The 19,294-nt window shown below is 50.3% G+C and overlaps 1 protein-coding gene across 2 annotated transcripts in view; it reads right to left on the bottom strand.

Annotated features, from left to right (window-relative positions):
* Nucleotides 1–267: 267 nt before the first annotated feature.
* Nucleotides 268–19,294, bottom strand: part of Serpina12 (serpin peptidase inhibitor, clade A (alpha-1 antiproteinase, antitrypsin), member 12) — a 22,746-nt gene continuing 3,719 nt past the window's right edge. The window contains exons 1-5 of one of the 2 annotated variants that reach the window (XM_005390390.2): nt 15,492–15,673; nt 8,185–8,847; nt 6,193–6,463; nt 2,105–2,252; nt 268–671 (exon numbers count right to left, since the gene is read on the bottom strand). In XM_005390390.2, the coding sequence (XP_005390447.1) occupies nt 480–671; nt 2,105–2,252; nt 6,193–6,463; nt 8,185–8,830 (1,257 nt within the window). In that variant the 5' untranslated portion in view covers nt 8,831–8,847; nt 15,492–15,673 and the 3' untranslated portion in view covers nt 268–479. Of the gene's footprint in view, nt 672–2,104; nt 2,253–6,192; nt 6,464–8,184; nt 8,848–15,491; nt 15,674–19,294 lie in introns of those variants that run through there. The other variant, XM_013517145.1, reaches the window with a different exon arrangement.

Here is a 19,294-nt window from a genome sequence, read left to right as displayed (position 1 = left end):
TCTCTGCTACTTCTGTTGCCTCCTCTTAAAGCTGTCCAAGGGCTGTGCCCTCACCACCTGTGTCACCATCTACCTGCAAGCCTGGCTGGCCCAACACCCCTGCGTGTACACTCTGGGAAGACGACCGTGTAAGATATGAACCCACCTCTCTCTCACTCCAAACCCTAGGTAACTGCTGTGACTCCCAACTTCCCCAAATTGTCCATCAACGGCCAGTAGGTTCAACAGGAGGAAGAGAGCTTGTTTGCTAAATAACGAAGGCTAGGACATGGTCAAGCGGGTGAGGTCAGTGTTTAATCCAGAAAACCCAGTGTGCAGGGAGGGGCTGGAGTGACCTGCGAGGCAGCACATTTGAATAGCAGGGGGAGATGCCACGGTGCGGGATTGGGTCAGAGTGTGCCTGCAGCCCCCACCCCAGGGAGACAAAGCGTGTTCATCCTAGCCCACGGTTGAGCTCTGCAGTGGGCAAGAATTCCTCTTTATTTCCCACCGGGGTTAGAAATCTTTCCCAAAAAGAGCAGGGACGGCATGGTGGTCTCGTAAAGCATCATCAGGTAGGGTCTGTTCATCGCAACGTTCTGGGGCTTCTCCATGGGCAGCGTCTCTGCTCCAGAGCCTGCGGCCCCCTCAGTTCCCTTCTCATCCATCTTCAGCTCAGCCTTGTGCACAGCCTGCAGGGACGGAGAGAAGGTCAGTGCCGCCCGGCCACACACAGAGCACCATGGGCTGGACAGCAGGCCCAGAGAGGCAAGCAGCGGGGCCAAAGTCGCCCGGCATAGCTGTAACCTGGCTGGTGCCGGTTGCCTGGGGCTCCTGGCTCTTGTGTTGTCCTTGCTGTATGGCTTCAGGCGAGAAAGTGAGGGTGCTGGCGGGAGAATCGGTTCCTGGGGTCACAGAGTGAGGCTAGCTGTGTGTCTAAGGACACATAGAGTGTGCTGGCTGCTGAGAAGTTCTGCTGAGTCTGAACTCACCCTCAAGGATGGTTAAGGGGGAGCCAGGTTCTGGAACAGCCACGGAAGCTTCCTGAGACTCCAGGCCCCCACGTCCACCCACCTCAACAGTGTCACCCAGGGGATCTGTGCACCCCTGTGAGATTCTGACACATTTCATTCTAGCCTGCAGAATCCCAGCCATTCTGCTTTCAGAAAAGAGGCCAACACCCTGTGTTGGAGTGGCAGCTACCAGCACACCTAACTGCAGAGAAGAAACAATCCACCGAATTCGGTAAAGCGCTGTGGAAAGGGAGCGCCGCCTGGAACATTTTAGAGAAATCTCAGAATCAAGGCAGGGACGCTCAAAAGCTAGAAAATTCCATGAACTGTGTTTCTTCTTCTGTGTTTTTACCAAGTTGTGAGCCACCCACCCCCAGGCTGGTCGACCCTCCCCCTTCACCTCACCATGCCTGTCCCACCACGCTGTCCCCGCTGTTGTCCCACCTCCAGACCCTGACCCCACTCCTGCTGGCCAGTCACCTCACACTCCCTTCCCATACCCTCTTAGTCCAAAAGGTTTTGTCGATGTCATACGCTACATCCAGGCAAATCTGAATTCAAGACAGGCAGTGACTATGGCTAGGATAAACATGCCCCATGCAATAGTCGGTGTGTGATCTCATTAGCAAAATTATTCGTTGTTCATCTGAATTCAAAAGTAGCCGAGTACCTATCTCATATTGCATCTGCTCAATCTGATGGCCCTGCCTGCGTGGTCCTCTCTTCTTGTCCCAGGAGGTGCTCACTCTTGCTGGAGACCACAGGACCTTTGTGTACCCAACTCTGCAGCACAGGAAACTGTTTACCCCTTACTTCTGGGAAGACTTTGAGGCCTCTGGGAGGAAGCTCTGGGCCTGATAAATGTCCCTGGGCTTGATTAATGTTTGTGGCACTGAATCAACTTCAAACTGGCATAAGGAGAGGGACGATTCTAGTTTCCAAGGCTTGAAACAAAAGCTTAGGGGCTAAGGGCATGGTTGATGCTTGGCCGGGGATCACCCAGCTGGCTGGGGCAGCGCTGGGCTCCAGGCTGGCCTGTGTGGAGGCAGTGTCCTCATTGGTCTTGCCTCCGTGACAGTGGTCCTGCTAGTGCTGTGAGGCTCCCTGCTTACCTCTCCCACTTTTAGGCTGCGGTAAGGGGAGATCCGCGTGAGGTCACCGTGCTCCTCGAAGATCTTGCTGATGCCCAGCTGGGAGAGGGTCTTCTTCAGGTTGTAGGTTCCAGAGATGTGAATCCTGGGAACGTGTACATCGACAACCCTGCAGAGTCACAGGGACAAGGGTGAGGCAGATGGCACCAGCGGACAGATGAGGAAGGAGACCTTTGTCCTCCCAGTGCCGAGAGCCTCAGATCTTCTGTGTCCATCGGATAAGGAGGGGCTCCTTGACCCTGGGGCCCAAGAACCTAGTTTGAAAACACCTTGTCCTCTCTGCACTACATCCCTGCTTACCATCCGCCCAGCCCCAGAGCCCCCATCTAAGGAAATGTTCTCAAGTCTCTTGTGCACCATACTCAGGATGACATTCCCCCTGCACTCCTGGCCAGGCCCACACCCTGAGCCATCCCTACCCTGCCAGGCCTGAGGCTGGACAGCTGGAGTCAGGTGAACGTGAGTGCAAGTCCGCGCTGCCTCCAGGGGCCCCAGGATTAGGGCAGAGGATTGCAGACCTTGGACCACAGACCCTGAGAGCAGGATGCCAGTTGTCACTGCTGGGGACCTCAGTCCTGGCCTCCTCTTTGCCTTTATTCCAGCCCAGGAATCTCCTCAGTGTTGTGACTTTAGTTACCATTGATAGACTGACAGCTCCCAAGTTACCTCTCCACTCATTCATGCACGGAGCAAGTGGTTGTTGAGTGCCTACTGTATACCAGATGCTGTTCTAGGTGCTCAAGGTGAATCCATGAACAAAACAGGAAAGATCCCTGCCCACGACCTGTGTTCCCGCAGGGAAGACATATAAGGAAATCAACACGAGGCCAAGCAAAAGTGGGTGTGTGCCCACTGCCCATGGTATGCAAGAGGGTAGGCGTGTCAGGGAAAGAAAGGACACAGAGATGAACTCATGGGGATCAGAAATGCTAGGAGGCAAGTGAGAGGTTTGGGCAAAACATGAAGGAGGCAGAGAACCAAGCAAATGTGGCTTCTTTCCCAGCATAAAATAGGGAGCCATGGAGGGCCTTGACCAGAGGAGTGATACGGCTTTGTTTAGGATAAGAAAGGGTCATTCCATTTGATCTGTTAATATAGCCTTGGAAGCAAGGTGGTGTATGCTGGCAATCCTAGCACTCTAGGAGGCTGAGGCAGGAGGATCACAAGTCCAGGTACCTTAGGGACTTAGCAAGATCCTATCTCAAAATAAAAAGCAAAAAAGGGGGCTGGGGATGTAGCTCAATGTGAAGACCATGGGTTCAATCCCAAGTACTGTGGAGGAAGGAAGGAAGGATAGAATAATGGAATGAAGGAAGGAAGGAAGGAAGGAAGGAAGGAAGGAAGGAAGGAAGGGAGAGAGGAAGGAAGGAAGGGAGGAAGGAGGGAAGAAGGGAAGGAGGGAGGGAGGACATAGACATCTCTGGGAGGTCTGGCACACAGAAACAGGGCTGTGGAGTGGGTGGAGAGAACGGGGCTGGAGTAAGCCATGTGGGCGCCATGGTGTTGGAAGTGTGGAGAGAGCTGCCATGGGCCCCTTAGGGAGGGTCAGTGAGGACAGGGGGACCAACAGAGGAGAGGAGAGCGGCACAGGAGGAGGGAGCAGCACCAGGGAGGCTGCTCTGGGGGAGGTGGGGTTCTGAGGACTGGGGCGGGGCCTGAGCTGGCCCCTTGGTAACCCTAGGGGGGGAGGTGGGCACCAAAGGCCAACAGGAGTGGGTCTGAGACACTGGCATGGGAGGCGGGGGCAGTGAGCAGGGGCAGCTGCTCCAGGCCTTCACCTGCGAAGGTGAGCTGTGAACTGACGCTGCTGGGAGCCAGAGCAGCATCGCAGCTTCCTGCAGGCCCGCGCAGAGGGACAGGCCTGGGGGCACCGACGACAGCTGCCCGCCTTGCGCTTCCTGCAGAGAAGCCCCTCTTCGTGCTGTGAGCCATCCCTGGGCCCTGGGAGGTGATGCAAGGGAGAAGTGAGAGCGTCTTTATAGCCGAGGGTAATGACTCAGTAGAGAGCGCTGGCTGATGTACGGAAGCAAGGAGGGAAATTCTAAAGCCACATCGTGAGGTGCCCACATGCAGAGGGCACGGGACTCTGCATACAGATAGGGACGTCAGTGCTAGCTCTAAGTGGAAAGGCAGGCGGTGCAGGCGCTGGTGGGAGACGGAATGTGTGTCCAGTCCCTAGTAACGGTGGGCGGGGCCACCGGGCAGGGAGCAGACCCTCCCAGCTTATCATCAGGCCTGGCTGTCCAAGCCACAGCAACTTCTGACCTCCTAAAGGGTGGGCTGGGTGGCTCGATTGCCTCTGGGCGAAACTGGGAATCATAGCAGCAGGCCAAGTTAGGGAAAGGGAAGCGAGTATCTGCCTTCGGTACCAAGGCAGGCTACTGGAGGGAGCTGTGGCCTAAACTCTGACATGTTCTATGCACTTGTAAAATGGGGGTGTGTGTTTGGAAGTGTCTACTGACTTGGCTCCCGAGGACCACAGAAAGAACATAGAAGAATAGCCCATCTCTCCCCACTCCCATGAGGATAGCAGGAGAGGCCTGGCTAGGAACCCTGCCTGCAGATAAAGCACTCCACACCATGTCTGCAGACTGAGTGAGCTCACGAGGTAGGAACATGACGCTTGTTTCTAAGCCTGGTCCTCTACCCGACCCTGGGGACCAATCCACTGTCCTGCAGGAAGATGGAGGTGGAATTGCTGCTGCTGGTCATTCCTGACTGAAAGTGCCCGGGAGGCAGGATGTATTTGTGAAGAGAGGACCCCTCCTTGCCATGGTCCTGATGGGGGAAGTCGGTCCTCAGGGCAGGGAACACCAGAAGCAGCCTGGAGTATAGGGAGGAAGTGCACTGATGCACATGCTCTGTGGGGTGGTGCTGCACTAACTGAATCCTCTAAAGAGTCCTAGGCCACATCATAGATAAGAAACCCAGTCTCAGCTGAGGTTGGACTCCACCCTTCCTCCTGTTACTGGGGCCAGATGTGCAGGCTCCTGCAGGAGGAGGGATGGAGGGGGCAAGTAGAGCTTGGGGTGCAGCACCCTTCCTGGGACGCTCTGCCACTTAGCCCCACCTCCCTTGGAATTGGAAGCTTGTTGGAAACCTTTGACATTATTTTCCTTTGTGGGCTTTCTTTCAGCTAACTCTGCCAGTAGGTTGTGATCTACAGCTCTTCCAAGGGGGCATTCCAAGAGGAAGAAGCAGGCTTAGTTGAGCCATCCCTGGGGTCCAGCTTGGTCCCTGCCAGTCCTGTATGGCTGAGGTTCTTCGTAAACACCTTCTCCCAGGTGGAGGATGGTGGAGGGCCAAAGGAGAAGACAGACCTTGGACAGCATTGTGGGGAACGCTGACTCTGTTCCTCTTGAGTTCCTCTCCAGCTCATCCTCCTGGTCTCTAGCTACCAAAAGCCATTCCCTAGCCCAGCCACATTCAAGGTGCCACCCACGACTGTACTACCACCCACTCCTCAGAATTTAACTCTCACACCAAGGGAAGATTTTCCCTTCCCAAGAAAATCTGCAGTAGGCAAGTACCTGAGAGCAATTCTGTAGCTTACCATAAGCCTATTGTAGTTTTATGTTTTCAAAGACAATAGTTCAACTATTTGGTCCTCCACTCATTATTAGTATAATTTGCTTAGGACACACTTCATGGTTTGGTTGTGACACCATAGTTGAAAACTTCATTCTATTCACAGCGAACACCTCACTGCTCCCTTTAGTGCCCTAAGCCTCCTTTGCCTAGGATTGTGTCACTCTTCTCCCTGCTGTACATCCTGAAGTCTTGGCTCAAGTGCCATTCCCCCCAGGAAGCTCTCTCTGACCTCTACCCTCCGCAGGGCACCATGATTCTAATACATCTCCCAGGAGGAGCCAGTGTTTCACTTGATTCCCAGAGTACCTCCTGCTGTAATAGAGGCTCATCCTAGAACCCCAAAGGGCTTGGCCATGCGGCACAGCCAGAAGAAATCCAGCATGGAAGAGGTAAAGAGAGTAGAGTAGGAGGGAACAGAAGAAGGGGCAAGAGGTATGTGCTCCAGGCACCCTCTTTACCTTTTCGTCAGTAATTTTTTCCATCTGCCGAAAACGTCTGCCTGCAAGTTCTCCTGCAGCTGTCTCATCTTGCCCTTATCAGGCAGAATGAAGGTGGCTGTGAGGTTTCCCTGGTAGGGTATCTCCAGGATGGTGCAGGAGAGCTGCTTGTCATAGCCCATGTCGTACAGCCCACTTCGGAACATCATGGGCACCTTCACTGTCTTGTTTCTGCTCACAAAGAAATCTTCTGCTTTTGTTTCTTTTGGGTCAAACTCATGTTGCCACCTGGCTTAGGATTGAAGAAGGACAAAAATGACATGAGTGTCCAGAAGGTAAGAAGGTGCCCACTTCTGACTTTCACTGGTCTCTGGCTGCACAGACTCAGAGTAAGGGCCTTGGGTATTCAGGGATGTCACAGAAAGACTCTGGGAATCTCTGCCTTCCCTCCATGCCCTGAAGACTTCTGGAGAGGTGGGCTCAGGCCCAGGGTCAGCTCTGAATGAAACCAGGACATTCCCTCCAGGAAGCTCTCTGAAACCTACTGAACAGGGAGAGGAGCTGCCCCTCCCCTATGCCCAGATGCCACTGAGGGTGAGAAAGTCTGTAGCTGATGTCCCAACCAAGGGGACTGAACTGTGATTAGTGTGTGTGGGCTTGGGTATGACATGAGTGCAAACACTTCACTTTATTTTAAATCAACTGTAAAGGAGTCACTATCATGTGGGGCTAAGAAAACTCATGAGACAGACTGTCCTCAGGAGTGCTGGGCCTCAGTGGACACTCAAGGCTGGAAATTTAGGCCCCTCCTTCTTGATCCTGAGGACACGTCTCCATTACACAAGACTCAGTTCTGTATCTTTTCAAACCTGTTACACTCAGAGGTCTTTGTATAGGGCCATGAGAGTCAACTCCCTGAGTTCCAACTCTGGCTTCATTGTTCTAAAAGGAGACCTTGGACAAGTGTCCAATTTTCCTGGACTTCAGGATCCTTAATTCACAGAAGGAGGCTATTGATAAGTACCTCCTAGGGCTTCTTTGGGACTTAGTGAGACAAGGCACTATAACTCAGTGACTATGTATAGTGAGTGTTGAGTGCATGTTAGTCATCACCAGCATCTTTATTGTCATTGTTGTTCTGATGCGATCTAGGGACAAAGAGAATTTGAGAAATCTCTCATTCTTCTTCTCCCCTTTCTGGGTTAGGCAGACCATGGTTTCAGACTGCCATGATCAATTCTTTTTCCCTAAATAGCCATCCATCTCCCTGGGGAATTTGGGAGACCCAACCTTCCATATTCAGGACTACATTACCCACAACCCAGGAGTGACCTTGCTGTGACCTTCTGAGTTTCACCTGCTTTTGGCTAATCTATGGTGTGTGTGTGTGTGTGTGTGTGTGTGTGTGAGAGAGAGAGAGAGATGTGAATGGTTGTGGGAAGGAGATTAAGCTTGAGTTTGGGAACATTTTTAATTTTCTTTTTCAGTTTCTCTCTTAGGTCTAGAGAATCTACAAAGTCTGGTATGGAGACGAAGCCATCGACCAAAGCGAGCGTCACCACCATTATCAACACAATCATCATCCTGCGCATCTACTTGACAATGTGGAAAGTGCACAGCCCCAGGGACAAGAGAAGTGGATTCCAGCCCTAACTGCCACTGACTGGCTTTGGAATTTGGAATAAGTAACTAATCTCTCTGAGTTTCTCTTTTCTCAGCTAAGGAATGGAGACAAGAATGTCAGTCCATTCTTCACAGCCAGTGTTGTCAGGATACTCAATAACAATGAAAATTTACATGTGGAGAATAACTTAAGACTTCACAAAGCTCATTTCACAAACATTTCCATATTGAATTCCAAGGGTTGTGCACCATAGTATTCATTTTGTTGATAGGGAAGTAGGTTTGAGAGGTTAGTTGCATGGGAATTCAAGTTCACAGAACAAGAAAGTGGCCAGATTTTTAACCCAAGTCTATTGGGTACCCTGTCTCCTCCACACCGGCAGGCCTTACCTCGAAAATAAATGTAGTTTGTAAGAAGCATCACAGTGCCAGAGTCTATATTCTTGACAAGGTTGTCAATCCTCCCATGGGTTTTCCGACTGACATATTCATTGATCTGCTTCTGGGTGTCTTCCAGGTTGTGGAAGTTGGCAGGGAGAATATCTGCATTGTACATGTTCTTGGCCACTCTCAGGAACTTCTGCTGTGGCTGCAGCTTCTGGTCCATGAACAGGGTGTTGCCGAAGTGCAGCTTGACATCCTCCTCATTCTGGTTCAGCTTGTGGAGGAGGTGGTGGAAGGCCTGGTGCAGGTCCCTCTCTGGCATCCCCTTGAAGTTGAAGCCCTGCTTGATCTCTGCCAGTGTTGAATCCTGGGCCCCAAGACACAGTAGAGAGAAGGCAGTGGAGATGCTCAAGGGTGAGAAGAAGACATTCTTCCTGGGGCTGCTAATAGCCAGTTTCTTCAGCAGCTTGAAGCCAAACTGCATGTTGCGCCTGGCCAGATCCTGTGCGTCCCTTTCTTCCTTCCACCCTCGGGGATGGATCTTAGACACTGAGATTGGAGAAAAGACAGTAGGCTTTTGCTGCCCTTCTGTGGTGAGGAGGCCAGCCAGGAACAGGCCCAGGCCCAGGCCCAGGCCCAGTGTGAGGTTCATTGTCCTTGGAGATTGTCCTGTTGAGTAGCAGATCTGAGGTTAGCAAGAAAAATCACAAAAGTGGTCCCTTGTTTCATCTTGTTTCCCAAGAAGGCTGGGTGAAAAGAGCAATACAGGAACTAACATGTGATGTGGAGTAGCATCTTACCTCTTAACCGTTATTAGCATCTCAGGGACTGGAAATGATTAGCCTCACTTAATAAGTGAGAACCTTGAGTAGTGAAGACAGCTCCTATTTTGTTTGCTTGTTTTTTAAGAATAGGAAAATTTACTGGAGAAAAGGAATGGGGAGTAGGAATGGGGAATAGGAATAGCTCCTGTGGAGGGATCCTGACCCTGAGTGGGTTGCTGATGAACCTACTTCGATTTCTTTTTCTTTCTTTCTTTCTTTCTTTCTTTCTTTCTTTCTTTCTTTCTTTCTTTCTTATTTTAGCTTTTTAAGACAGGGTCTCACTATGCACTTCAGGCTGGTCTTGAGCTCACTTTGTAGCCCAGGCTGGCCTTGAACTCATGGCAATCCTCCTGCCTTAGCTTCCTGAGTGCTGGGATTACAGTCATGCACCACCACACCCGGCTTCAATGAGCCTACTTCAATGAGGCAAAGAAGTTCTACAGAGCCAAATCATAAGGCAGGCACAGTGTGGATCAACGTTATAAGCAATCAATAAGATTAAAAGTACAGTTGCTTAGGTAATATTGCTGCAATGTAGCAAGGGCATATGGATGACATCACTAACCTTGGTCAATGATCTATAGTTTTATTTTTAGTTTTATTCTCAGTAGTCATAGTCTCAGTTTTAGTGGTCTTAGTCTTAGCAGGTAGGAGAAGACATCCCACCCCTGATGAGATAATGGGAAATCCAAAAGGGGTGATACCAATAATCTCAAGACAGTGCCTGTTTTTGTACCTTCTTCCCTTATCTTATTGTAGCAGTGATTCAATTCCTTTGAGGAACTTCTATCTAGTCCATTCTAGCATTCTACAGCCTGGGCATGGGGCCCAGAACATGCCATTTTAGTTCTTCAACCTTTGCCATGTGGATTGATTAAAGAATGAGAGACTAACTAAAATCAGATCCATCTGTGTTTTTCCTGGAGAAAGCAATGTCTTTGTAACTTTTGGGTGATTGGCTTAATGGTGTCATCTGGCAGAGGAATGTGACCATGACTTTCACAGGTGGAAGGAGACAAGAGAGCTAGGGCTGCAAAGAGAGAAATGGGCAGCCACAGCTGAGGACATTCTTGGAGTTACTGGATCGACCTCTTCTTGACGCCCACTTACCTCCATTTTTGTTTTAGGGGTCAATAGACTTCCAATTCAGACTTGGCTGGTTTGAGTTGGATGTTTTTTTCCAATTTTAGTATATGTGCTGTTGAAGCAGGCAGGGATTTTTTCCCCTTAGAGCCAAAAGAATTCTGACTAATTTACAGAAAGAAAGTGCTTTATGTAAGATCACATTCCCTGAAAGCAGTGGATATCCTGTGGTGGGTAACCAAGGCAAATCCTAGGTTCTGGTAAAACACCTGCCCCACACCCTTTCCAGAGAAGGGAAAAGTCATGCAGAAGAAAAGCCAAGCCCACCTGGTCCCAGAGGGCTGCTCTTTTCGCCAACTTCTTGGATCTGATATTTCCCAAGGGCACTGTGAACTTTTAGGGGACAAAAATTTCATTTTCTGTTTTCTCTAATCTCCAGGCGTAGGGCTTATGAGAGCTGCCAAAAGCATGGTATTCTCAAAAGCTTGTTGTTGGGGGCTGGGGATTTAGCTCAGCGGCAAAGCGCCTGCCTGGCAAGCGCAAGGTCGTGAGTTCGGTTCCTGGTACCGGAGAAAAACCAAAAAAAAAAAAAAAAAAACAATCAAAAGCTTGTTGTTTCTCTAGTTGACCATTCTACGTTCAATGATGTTTTTAATAATTTATAATTATGTAAAATAAAAGCAGGTCTCATTGCTTAGACCTGTGTCATATCACCCTTACCTTCACAAGTCTGCAATCCACAGAGCTGAAAGCTGTCCCTGACCACTTAGATTGGGCTCACAGGAGCACTTTTCGAGGGACTCAGGTGCATGTCTTGTGTTTAGAGTTGCTTTAGAAAGAGGCTCTAGGGAAGTCATCCCAAGGACTCAACTCTGGAGAGCTGGCCTTTTAGATGGCATGAGATATTCGGTGCCTGTGACCTGCCCCCAGGATGTGAACATGGCACCTAACTTCCTGGGACCATTAGCTCCTATCAGTGGAAGACAACTATCAGGGCTGGGAAGGGTGGCTGGGAGCTATGAACAGCCAAGCACATCAGCCCCTGGGAATCCACAGGCCCTGCTGCAGGGGAACCCTAGCGGATACACAGAGATCTCTTTCTGGCTGACCAGATGGGTGCAAGAAGGATCCCTAGCATGAAGCCTGTGCCTAGGAGCCAGCAGCCTTAGCTCTTCCTGGACTGTGTATACATCCTTCATCACAGCAGACAGGGTCTTTGAGGAGTCAGCTGTACTGTATTGAAAATCCTGGTAGATACTGCTCGATTTTTAAAGTTGTCCACTCCTCCCTCACACACCCTATGAACCTCAGAGAGCGGGCCTCTGGAGCCAGGTCCCAAGGGAGGACCTGATTGGTGCAGTGTAATCGCAACATTCCTGCTAGTGATTGGTTACAAGACAGTCATAATCCAATCAGGGCAAGTTCAGGGAGGGGCATGTGATGTAAGTGGTCCAATCAGGGCTAACTTCAGACCTGTTGGCATGTTGGTGTTCCTCTGTCTGTTCCCTGGATGCCTTGGGCGGGAGAGTAAGGCAGGCAGACTAGCACTTCATACTACCCCCTGAGGGAAGTGAAGACAAAGCCGGAGCACAAAGGACACATACCAGCGCTTCTCTGAGAGGTTGGAGCTGGATCTGTGCTCCCTCCACCCTTGTGTGGATGTCAAGTTACCTGGCCAGGTACTTAAGGCCAAAAGCATCCTGACAATTCAAGGAATTTTTTTAAAGTGCCAGGACTATGGAGCAGTCCAGAGCTCTGTCCTCTAGTCCCATGGCATCCTGAAAACAACTTCTTGATCTGAGCCCAGGGATTCTCAAAATACCTTCCACTCCCCAGGACTATGTTTGGTAAAAATTAGGAAGAATTGATGATGTTTGGTAAAAATTATGAAAAACAGGGGCTCCGTGGACTGTCTGAAAACAGATTTTAGGAGAGGAACTAGGAGAATCTTTTAGGATGCTTCTAATAAATGAAAGAGAACAGAACACACAAAGGAGCCAATCCCAGGCACGCTCAGGTAGGACAGTGGACAACAGCCTAGATTCAAGATCAGAGCTTCCGCTGCTCTGAGTGGATTTGCACCACGGTAGCTGCAGAAAGAGTTGAGGAACTCACTCAGCAGGGTGTGGCAGCCGTGGAGCTGCAAAGCCAGGAGCGACCTGGCAGGAGCCGCACCTGAGTCAGGGCACCTGTGAGTCAGGGCGGGCTGTGCCCTCTCAGCGTGGGGAAACTGCTGGGCTCCACCCGGAAGACACTGCCTGGAGCATCTGCAGTCTCACAGCTTGGTGGCAGAGGTCCCTTGCTGATCCCTGAAAGTGTTCCTACTTCCCTGAGCTTCTGAAGTGAGGATTGACTGGGGAATGACAATTTTGTGCTAGTTAGATGGCACGAGGTCCTACAGACACCAGCATCCTCATCTATTAAATGTAAGCTGAGGGGCTGGGGATGTAGCTCAGTGGTGGAGTGCTTGCCTAGCATGCACAAGGCCCTGAGTTCAATCCCCAGTACCACACGCACACACGCACACACATACACACATAAGGTGAGGGTTCATTCTCTTCCCCATAAAGGCTGCTCCGAAGCTAGCGGCCACCCCCAGGGTTTCAGCTTTCTTGCATCCTGGAGCTTGAGTCACAGTGGTCCCCCTCAGTCCCCTCAGGCCTCCTGCCCAGCCCCCATCTGTTGTAAACAACCTGGCCTTTCCTTCCAGCAGCCCACACTAGCCCAATTCTGGGCCTTCCCATCTGTCATCCTGGTCTCTAAACTGACCCAAATTTGCCACATGGGTTAGATGCCTGAGTAGGCTAAACTTCTTTTCCATCAATTAAAATAGCTGAGCAACTGGTTATTTCCCAATAAATTGACAGGTTGGTCTCCTAAGTTGAGCAACTCTTTGCTGGGTTTTAGTTTGGAATGTGCATGTGTGTATATGTGTGTGTCTGTGTGTTGTGAACTGGATGTATGTGTGTGACTGTCAAAAGAAAAAGAGAAAGAAAGAGAAGGAAGGAGGGAAGGAAGGAAGGAAGGAAAGAAGAAAGAAAGAAAGAAAGAAAGAAAGAAAGAAAGAAAGAAAGAAAGAAAGAAAGAAAGAAAGAGAGAAAGAAAGAAAAAGAAGAGCTTTACCCAGTGGAGCACCCTTGGAGCAGACAAAGCTAAAACTCAGTGCTTCAATTCTCTAGCCATGCTGGTCTCCCATCCCCTATTAATTTGGGAACAAATTTCCCTGTTCTCTTATGAATAGACGAAGCATCCCAGCAACCCAGGGCATCTCCCTGACTTAGGAGCCGTCCATTACAAAAACAGATCCCACTCAGGCAACAGAACTTCTGACAAGCAGCGCAGGTGGCTTCACTTCCCACAGGAGGTCCCCACAGGAGGTTCCCACAGGAGGCTCCCACGGGAGGGCTCCCAGGCCAGACAGTGGGCCCACTTCTAGATCCCGCACTATCCTGATGTGCACAGTCACTGGAAGCACCCACTCAGGTGACAGTGACATGGGGCAGCATATTATTATTCACCCCTCTGTATCCTCAGGGAATTGGCCCCATAGGCATCAAAGTCCAAGGATGCTCCAGTCTGTTATATTAAATGCAGTATTTGCATAGAGCCTCCTGCATACTTTAAATCTCCTCTGGATTACTATAGTAATGAATACAGTGTAAATATTACTTAAACAGTTGTCATGCTGTATTGTTTAGGGAATACAACAACAAAAAAAATGCCTATACATTTTCAGAATAGACATTTTCCCGCAAATATTTCCCACCTGAAGTTGGTTAAACCTGCAGATGCAGGATAGGTAGGGCCAGCCCTGGTGATATTTGTAATTATACAGAGCATTTTCCTATTTCCCACCAGCAGGTTGGGGGAACAAGACATAAGCAAAGAGACCACACACTGGCTCGGGATGAGCCACACAGGGCAGTGGTTTAGAACCATTCTCTCCAGAGGGGTGGCCTTCCTGTCCCCTCCCCGACCTGCCCTTTGCCTGAAGTTTGCTGTCATACTTCATTCCTCTGTGGTGAAGCTGCCTGGTCAGGAAAAGTTGCTGTGATACCTTTCCTCAAGCCAAAGAGAACAAAAAGTTGAGGATGCCCCGCACAAGTTCCCATCCCCAGTGTCTCAGCCCAATAGAGTGAGCTCCCGGCAACCACAATATTGCTTCACAGGCTGCATGCACCATGCATCCTCTCCTACCCTGAGGGACCACAAGCCCTCTGAGACCCCAGCTTTCCTCAGACTTTCCCAGAGTTCCCCACCGACTGTGTAGCACTGGGGACACTCAGTGCCTTCCTTGGGCTGAGAGATGTGAAGGACCTTTCTAAAGATCTATTTTGATATCACCAATGAAGACCATTGCCAAAGCCCTAGACTTAAGGACACAGCCTAGGAATGCCCTGTGGTCCACCTGCTCTAAGGAACTGATGTTGCAAGAAGAAGTCACACTGATATATTAGAAGCTAAAGGCTAAGCACATTTAGAACTAAATGATGGTGCTCCTTATCCTTTCGCTACTATTAGAAGTCAGAGAAGCCCCCACTTAGAGAAGAACTCTAATCACCATGGCAGTCTTCTTTATCCTCCTCCCTGGAAACAAATGATGAAGCAGAGTCTGCTTGTTTTGCTTTGTAGATTTTTGCCTTCATTGTTTTAAGAAATATGATTGAGCCCCAGCTCTGAGCCAGGAACTGGGGCACCTGAGCAATGCCGAGGGAATGTTCCTATTGATGCAGCTGGCTGAGAAGTGTTTCCCACACCAGTGCCGCAGACTTTTCCAAACCCTTAGGAGCTGTCTAGCTCTGTCTGGCCCAATCTTCCTCCCTTTCTGTGACTTCAGTAGAAATCCTGAATGCCCATCATCTCAGGACACGTGTGCTGTGAAGGGGAAACCATGGTCTAGAGTGGACAAGGAAGAGACCAAGTCACTAGTCTATATTAATAAGGGACGGATCAGAATGGAAATCAGTCGGGGGGCAACTCTGCCAAGCAGTCTGAAGAATTAAACAGGCAGCTTGGCCTCACTTTCATCCAGAAGTGGTGAACTGATGGCTATAACATCTGAAAGTCCACAGACAGTTCCCTGTGGCCAGGGCAGAAGATGAGGTGTGGAGGCTCCAGTTGAAGGGTCTACATATCACCCAAGACCTCCCCGGTACCCACTCTCACCAAGGTGTTTTTCTCAAGCAAAGGTCTAGAAATAGATGTTCATGGCAATGAATCAGAGCCTCCAACCAAGCTGCCCAGCTAACTCCTCCAAGGAAGGTCCCCAGATTTGGGCAACGTTCTAGAGTTTTCTTCCAATACACCCATTTGGACAGTACTACATCTTTCCTCAATCTAAAGCCACCTTCATGAGCAATAGACAAGAAACCCTTGACCTTGCCAAAGGGGAACCTCCATACTCACAGTTCATGCAGAAGAAATCCACGGGGCCAGCCAAATAGATCTGCCCTCTTGCTTTATTATTTATACCTCCATGTGTCTTGAAAAGGTCGAGTGCAGGCCAATAGAATCAGCTGGTCTGAGTGGGCAGATGGTAGAGGTTCCAGGAGCAATGGCCACACCACTTCCCTGGGGGCTTCTCCTTGCCACCAGAGGCTGCGGTGTGATATGTAGGACCACACCCTCTGGGCTGGGGCTACTCTAATGAAGTCCACTCATATCTTTTGCAACTCCTCAATTTCCCAATCACTGCCTGGGTCTGGAGGCTGGGATAGTCTACAAGTGGATCAGACACTGAACATTCAACCCACAGCTTACCTTTGTCATTCGTGGAAGAGAGTGACAACTGCGTTCCTTGGGGGATCATTTCCCTTTCTTTCTCATTTTTCTTTGCTTATTTTTTATGTGCTCCAAAGTGTCGGCTCTGCTGCCTTAGCTCTCATAAGTTCCTTTGTGGAGAGGAGTGAGGACAGCTGAACAGACAGCGACTTGCCCAATTTCTCAGCAGAGCTCAAACATTCACATCAAACTTGTGCTCATTCGAGAGTGACTGTTTTCCTATTGTGCTAGGTCAACCGTCTATGGCTGAGTTTTGTTGTTCCTCCCCTTACTTTCCTTGTATTTTCTAAATTGTCTTGAAGGGGCAGCTATTGCTTTAGAGTTACAGTCAAAATAAAATGAAATTTTTGTTTTCTGTTTTACCATTCAGATAGGGATACAATGTGGATGATGATGGTGCCTTCCAAACCCACAGATCCTGGGATGGAAGGAGACAGAGCCCTGTGGGCTGACTTTCAATTCTGTTTTCTCTGATGAACTCCAGCAACCAGAAAAATCAACAAGTATTCTGACCCCATTGACATGGCTTCATAACAGCAATGTGACCATACACTACAGGAGCCCCAGAATAGGTCTGCCAGATGTTTGGTCTCTTTGGGGGATGCTACTTTTGGGGGTGTGTGGCTGTCATCCCGGAAGCTGTGTGCAGCAGGTGACTCAGTGAGGTTTTCTTGGAAAGAGGCGACACTAGCTCATGTCTGGGCCTGGTTTGGGTATAAACAGATGCATTCCTGGCCCGAGATATCCAGGTTGTGGGGATGTGAGGTTCCTGAGCTTCCAGAATCAGAGCGCGCCCTGCGGGAGCCCCCAGAGGCAGTCCTTCCTCGTCCAAGGAGCAAGGCCTGCCTGTTGGGATGTGTGCGTGTCAGTGCGCCTGTGACAAGACCAGACTGGAGGCTGCAGATGCAACCCAGGTGCAGGAACAGGTGCCCCGAGGCCCAGGCAGGTGGTCCCATGGTGGTGACGCTGCAGAGATAGAGGACAAGAGCCAGCTAGGTGGACGCTGACCCAGAATGTGGAAAGGTTTGGGGTTTGGGAGGGAAGAACTCTGCCTGCTAATGACAGGGTGAGGCCTGTGTGAGTCCCGGGGCACGCCCGGCACCCGTCCAGACTCTCATGCTCCTGGCCAAAACCCCACAGGAGACGTGCAGAGGCAGACCCGGGTGGGGGTGACCACTGAGTGACACTGGCTTCACTGTGGATGCCTGAGCTCAGACAGCACCGAGAGGCCTGTAGGCTATGGGTGGAGGGCAGCGCCAGGTGGAGGGTGGCCACAGCTGGGTGCAGGCCAGGTCAGGGGAAAAACCTGACCACCCTGCCTGGGGAGAGAAACTCGCAGGTGGGAGGAGGTGGAGGCCAGGAAGATGACTGCGGGAGGACCAGCCCGTCTCAGCACCCACCGAGGGCCTGGGCTGGCCTTGGGCTGCCCCTTTACACCTGGAGCTGGGAAAACTCACAGCCCAGACAGGAGAGGTCGAAGGTGATTGTCCAGCCTGGGGCAACTGCTATGAGTTGATGGGCCAGAGGCACCAGCCTGAGGCTGAGGAGTGGCCTGCATATTTTTCCAGTGTAACCTTGTTGGGGTGAGTGGGCAGCCAGGAGTTTCCAGTCTCTCCCTCTCTTGGTTCTCCCAGATACAGAACCTATGAGGCAGCTAGGAAGGTATTAACACACCGCACCTAGACTCCAAGAACCTGGTAGAGCCAGGGCAAGGAATCTTTGAAGAACTTCTTCAAAGAATTATGATGAGCATCTAAGGTTGAGAATCCCAATTTTCAAGCAAGGAAGTCCTACTGATAGTCATGGGAACCATACAGGATGCCTTGAAAACATGGGGCTTCCTGAAACCTCCAAATGTGGCAAAGCTATAGCAGTAGAGACAGACAAATCAGCCCATGGAGAGAAGCCAGGACGGACCCACACAGGAAGAGGAACCTGGGACGTGACCAAGGCATCCTTGTAGCTCAGAGGAAAAGGGAAGCCCTCCCCCAACAGCACTGGGACCCTGGATGTCCACGTGAGTGGAATGAGTTGTGACCGTATTTCACTCAACGCACAAACATTACTGTCATAAATCATAGGTCTAAATGTGACCTATATGAAAACTGATGACATGACACGTGTTTTTTGCCCCTCCCCCAAAGATGCCACAATTATCAAAATAATAAAGCTCCTGGGAGAAGGTATTGTGGCCTATTTTATAACTCTGAGCTAGGCAGACTTCAACAGCACACAGGAAGTACTAATCATAAAAAGTTGATATACTGAACTTCACTAAGAACTTTAGTCATTAAAAGAAGCCGGGTGTGGCAGTGCACACCTGTAATCCCAACACCCGGGAAGCTGAGGCAGGAGGGTCGTTGCAGTTCGAGACCAGCCTGGGCTACAAAGTGAGCTCGAGGCCAGCCTGAACCGCATAGTGAGACCCTGTCTCAAAAAGACCAAAAAATAAAATAAAATCACGTATGAGAGGGCAAAGGTAAGTGACAGACTGGGAGATGGCACTTATTATACATATATCTAATGAAGGACTCGTACTAGATTTTAAATCAATAAGAAATGACAACTTCAAAAATAAGCAAAGACTTGAATAAATGCTTCACAAAAGAGATCCCAGTGACCTATAAGCAGCTGACAATGTGCACAATTATCAGTCATCTGGAATATGCAAAATAAAACCACAACAAGATAGCACAACATGCCCCGCAAAATAGGTAACATGAAAAGGACTGATGGTGATGCCAAAGTATGGAGCAAGTGGAACTCTGGTCTTATGCTGTGGTGGCTGGTGGGGTGTCCTGGCATGAATGCTGGGGGAAATCGCTTGGCAGGAGCCATGAAAGCTAAACCCCTGGCTGCCCTTTGACCCAGTCACTGAAACCCCAGGCCCAACACAAACAGGTGGTGGGTCCACAAGGACACATGCTACAGTACCCAGCATGGCTTTCTGTATCAGCTCCAAAATGGAAACAAGATAGAGGTCCAGCTGCCTGGTAGGCCCCCAGAGCAAGGGCCTCTGGCGCCCTGGGAGCCATGGGCAGGGAGCGCCGGCCTTCGGGCTGGCTAGCTTTCTGCCTGGTAGGCCCCCAGAGGGTGGGCCCCGAGCGTATGTGGAGCCATGCGGCTGCGAGCGCTGTTGCGCGCCGGCCCTTAGGCCGGCCGCTGCCGCTCAATTGAGAACTATCAAGACACAGAGAAACAATGACCCAATTGGCCCACCATGCACCGGCTGCAGATGCCCATCCTAGGACGTGTATGAAACATTCAAATGGAAAAACCCCTGGGAATGCATGCCATACAATGGGTTACTCTTGCTCCTGCCATTGAGAAACAGAAAGGTCCAGAGTCAGCAGAGGAGCAACTGCTAAACAAGGACTTGGAGAACATGAGAATGCAGACTAAGCCCAAGGAGTCAGAGGTCCTGTGGA

Source organism: Chinchilla lanigera, unplaced genomic scaffold (assembly GCF_000276665.1).
Source record: "Chinchilla lanigera isolate Chin_1 unplaced genomic scaffold, ChiLan1.0 scaffold00037, whole genome shotgun sequence".
NCBI lineage: Eukaryota > Metazoa > Chordata > Mammalia > Rodentia > Chinchillidae > Chinchilla > Chinchilla lanigera.
This window is presented reverse-complemented; position numbering and strand designations above follow the sequence as displayed.